General features: G+C 40.6%; 1 protein-coding gene across 2 annotated transcripts in view; it reads left to right on the top strand.

Annotated features, from left to right (window-relative positions):
- The window catches only part of LOC107569308 (serine/arginine-rich splicing factor 4-like), a 10,365-nt gene extending 7,246 nt beyond the window's left edge, over positions 1 to 3,119 (top strand). For both annotated transcript variants that reach the window (XM_016255372.1, XM_016255370.1), the window contains 3 exons: positions 1,692 to 1,900; positions 2,119 to 2,184; positions 2,625 to 3,119. In XM_016255372.1, the coding sequence (XP_016110858.1) occupies positions 1,692 to 1,900; positions 2,119 to 2,184; positions 2,625 to 3,078 (729 nt within the window). In that variant the 3' untranslated portion in view covers positions 3,079 to 3,119. The remainder of the gene's footprint in view (positions 1 to 1,691; positions 1,901 to 2,118; positions 2,185 to 2,624) is intronic.
- Positions 3,120 to 3,508: the final 389 nt, after the last annotated feature.

Genomic DNA, 3,508 nt, shown 5'->3' with positions numbered 1-3,508 from the left:
AGATCAGAGCTAGAGCCCTGAGGCCCCCGACTTTTTTACGCCCCTCGGGCTGGGCTTCGGGACAATTTTCACGTCATAGTTCATAGGGCAGGGCCTCGGGCCTGTTTTAGGCTTCTCCTTATTTTTATATTTTAGACATCCATCAATTAGTGATGAAAAAAGATTGCCGCGCTGGTGGAAACAACACGAGACCGTGCTCGATGGTGTCTAGTGTCCAGCAGTAGCAGCATGCGTGCAGTCAGCGCAACTGAAGAGTTCTGCGTTTAAATGCACGCAATAGGCTTAAGTTTGCTGCAAAGCATCGGGAAAAGTAATTACCATAAATGCGTCAGGGGGAAACAGTAAGGAGATATTTGAATTATTTACTAATAAACTAGTGTTTTCTGAGTCGGTGTCGCAAGGATGAAGTTGTCGATCCTGACTCGCCATCTCTTCATTAGACGCACCTTTAGAGAGAAGTGCATCTTTACGGATTATGATCATAATGAATGTTTTATTTCGTTAAGTAGTAATTTAAAGCTTTCTATAGATATATTTATCATGTCTGTGAGGCATGTATTCGCTGAGTTTCGGTCCATTTTTGTGAAGCGCTCCTGTTGAAGAGACGGCAGAAAGCGCATCATGTTTGATTTCTTTATTTTATAAAAGCACAACGTTTTGTTGATATTGTGAGTGCACACAAATAAAAGTAGACCCTTTACAGTTAAGAATGACGTATTACTCTTACCTTTATGAGCAAAAATTACGGTGTATCCACTGAAAAAAAATGCAAGTGATCGCGCTGGCGCCTCGATGTCCTGCAAAGCGTGCTTCAGCTTCCACTCTCTGCGCAAACTATTGGATACAGCGCACATTTAGCTAGCTTTAACGTCTAAACATTGTTATATGCTTGAACTGTTTTATATCTATAGATTTTATTTTAGTCAAGTCGTGATGATTTGAGAAGGCTAAATTGATCAAGCATATGCTCACTGTCTGCCACTGGCCACTTGGTCGTTACTTAAAATGCGTAACGTTAATTAGGCTATGAGCACTGCTTTTAAAGTTGTTCAAGTTGTTCAAGTAGTTCAGGTGCTGCGTAATATCATTGCGCCTGCTGCACTCATGGTACGGCAGCAAAGTTCCTTGATTATTACACTGGAATGAGAGTATAGTTCCTAGCCATATCGGCCCAGAAAATCCCAACTTTTCATTTTCCGTCGGTCTTAGTACACGATGTAACTACAGAAGAGTCAAGTTTTAAATATGAAAAATATAGAAACTCTTTGGTCACTTTTGAGCGAGATGCTAACGGTCTAATCAGATTCAATGATCTAAGCTAAGCGACCCGGAGATCGGCTGAATGGATTCGAAAACGGTAAAACTCAACTGTTTAACTCTAGGGGAGTTGGAAAATGAGCCTATTTTCAAAAATAGTGGAGTGTTCCTTTAAGGCCCTAAGTATATTTTTGTTTTGTACCTAGTATAAAATAGGTTTATGAAAGGAAGTAATGGTGAAATATTAAAATTCCAATGAACACACATTTTTGGCAAAATGTTTGCTTTTTGCATTAACACAACCAAAAAAAACAAAACAAAGACTCTAAGGATGCACAAGGGTTAAACCATTATGTATTTTAAGCATTTAGGAAGTAATTCCTGTAAACGTAAGTGATTTGTTCTTGAGTCACTAATGTGTCATGGATTCACAGGACTACATGCGTCAGGCTGGCGAGGTGACTTATGCCGACACTAACAAGGGCCGCAAGAACGAGGGGGTCATTGAGTTCAGGCAGTACTCAGACATGAAAAGAGCCCTGGAGAAACTGGACGGTACTGAGGTCAATGGAAGGAAGATCCGGCTCATCGAGGACCGGCCTGGTGCCAGACGCCGCCGCTCCTACTCTCGCAGCGCCTCCAGGTGCTAACAAATCAATTTTATTATTGAATGATATTGTAAAAGTGGGAGACATTTAATTGATAATTAAGTGAGACTTTTCGTTCGTTACGAGTCGTCATGTACCTCGATGTCTGAAATTAGTGATTGGCTAAACAAACTTTGCTTGTAGTAAAAGCTGCTTTAGAGTTTCACAGAGAACACGTGTTTAAAGTGTCTTGCTTCTTGTACACATCCCTCAGGTCTCGCTCCAGGAGCAGGAGGTCTCGCAGGAGCCGAAGCCACAGCCGAACCAGTAGCCGCTCAAGGTAGGCAAACACAACTGAATTAAGACTTCACTTATCCACTATGTGAACTTGAAGAGAAAGTAAATATGACTTTGTGTTGTAGAAAACATTTAAAGCTGTGGTTGATTGTGTGCAATTAGATACATTCATAGGACATTGTACAGCAGTTCTTTTTAAGCATGTTAATGCACTCAATGGTCGTCTAGGGAACACCTTTTGCCATTTATTTTGTGGCCATGCATGCACAGCTCTTATATACTTGACATTTAGGTGTGTCCCTACAAATTCTCACATTCATGTTTCTATATTCTCTTATGACAGTAGTGTAAGTACAGTTTTGATGTATGAGTCCACTAGAGGGCAGTAATTGCTATTATAAAAATAGAAGTTCTTGTGGCTTCAAAGGTGCTAAAATATATTGATTTGGTGTATATTTCTTAAACGGTTTCTCTCCTTTCCAGAGCCTCAGGCTCGAGATCACGCAGCAGGTCAACCAGCAAGAAGACGAAGGGCAGGAGCAGTAGGATGGAGGAGAGCAGTAATGGAGCTCGCAGGGGAGGTGAAAGCGCTAGAGATAATAGCACGAGCTGCAGCCCTCCGAGCAAAAAGGGAAAACGGGAGAACAAGAGAGATCGGTCCTATTCTCGATCCAGATCCAGATCTCGATCCAAATCGGGAAACGACAGGGATCTCTCCAGAGAGTCTGGGTCCAGATCTCAGGAGGCAACCAAGAGCGGCGATGAAGGCCGTGTGGCTGAAAGGGCGCATTGCTCTAGAGCTCATTCTCGGTCCAGATCACAAACGCCACCAGATGCTGATCTGCGGAGGGAATCCAGATCCAAATCCAAATCTCGCTCACATTCACGCTCGCGATCTTATTCCCGGTCTCGGTCCCGCTCAAGGTCTCGGTCCTAAGTTAAAAAAAAAAAAAAAAAAAGATTTTTTTTTTTTTTTCTTGTTTTCCAGTCTATCTAAACATATTTAAAACAAGAATATATCTTGAGTTAAATGTTTTCTTTCTTTTTTTTACCCCACTGACAATTAAATTGTTAGATCTGCGCTATAAACAAGAGACAATCTGTGGTTGAGGTAAGATAATAAACCGAATTCAAGATATATTATCTGAAAACAAGTCAGAATGTTACTTTTTTTTAAAAGCAAAACGGTGTCTTGTTTTTAAATATTTTTCTTGAAAATAAGACAAAAATAGACTGAAAATTGTCTAAATGTTCTGCCCTGCATTTCTCTTCTTTACAGCAAACTTCATTTCTCTGTGTGGTTTTTTTTTTTAAATCCTTTTTTGTCACAGTTTAATTAGGGAAATTGCTTGCTTATTCACAGTTCA

Source organism: Sinocyclocheilus grahami, unplaced genomic scaffold (assembly GCF_001515645.1).
Source record: "Sinocyclocheilus grahami isolate Dianchi unplaced genomic scaffold, SAMN03320097.WGS_v1.1 scaffold1331.1, whole genome shotgun sequence".
NCBI classification, from domain to species: domain Eukaryota; kingdom Metazoa; phylum Chordata; class Actinopteri; order Cypriniformes; family Cyprinidae; genus Sinocyclocheilus; species Sinocyclocheilus grahami.
This window is presented reverse-complemented; position numbering and strand designations above follow the sequence as displayed.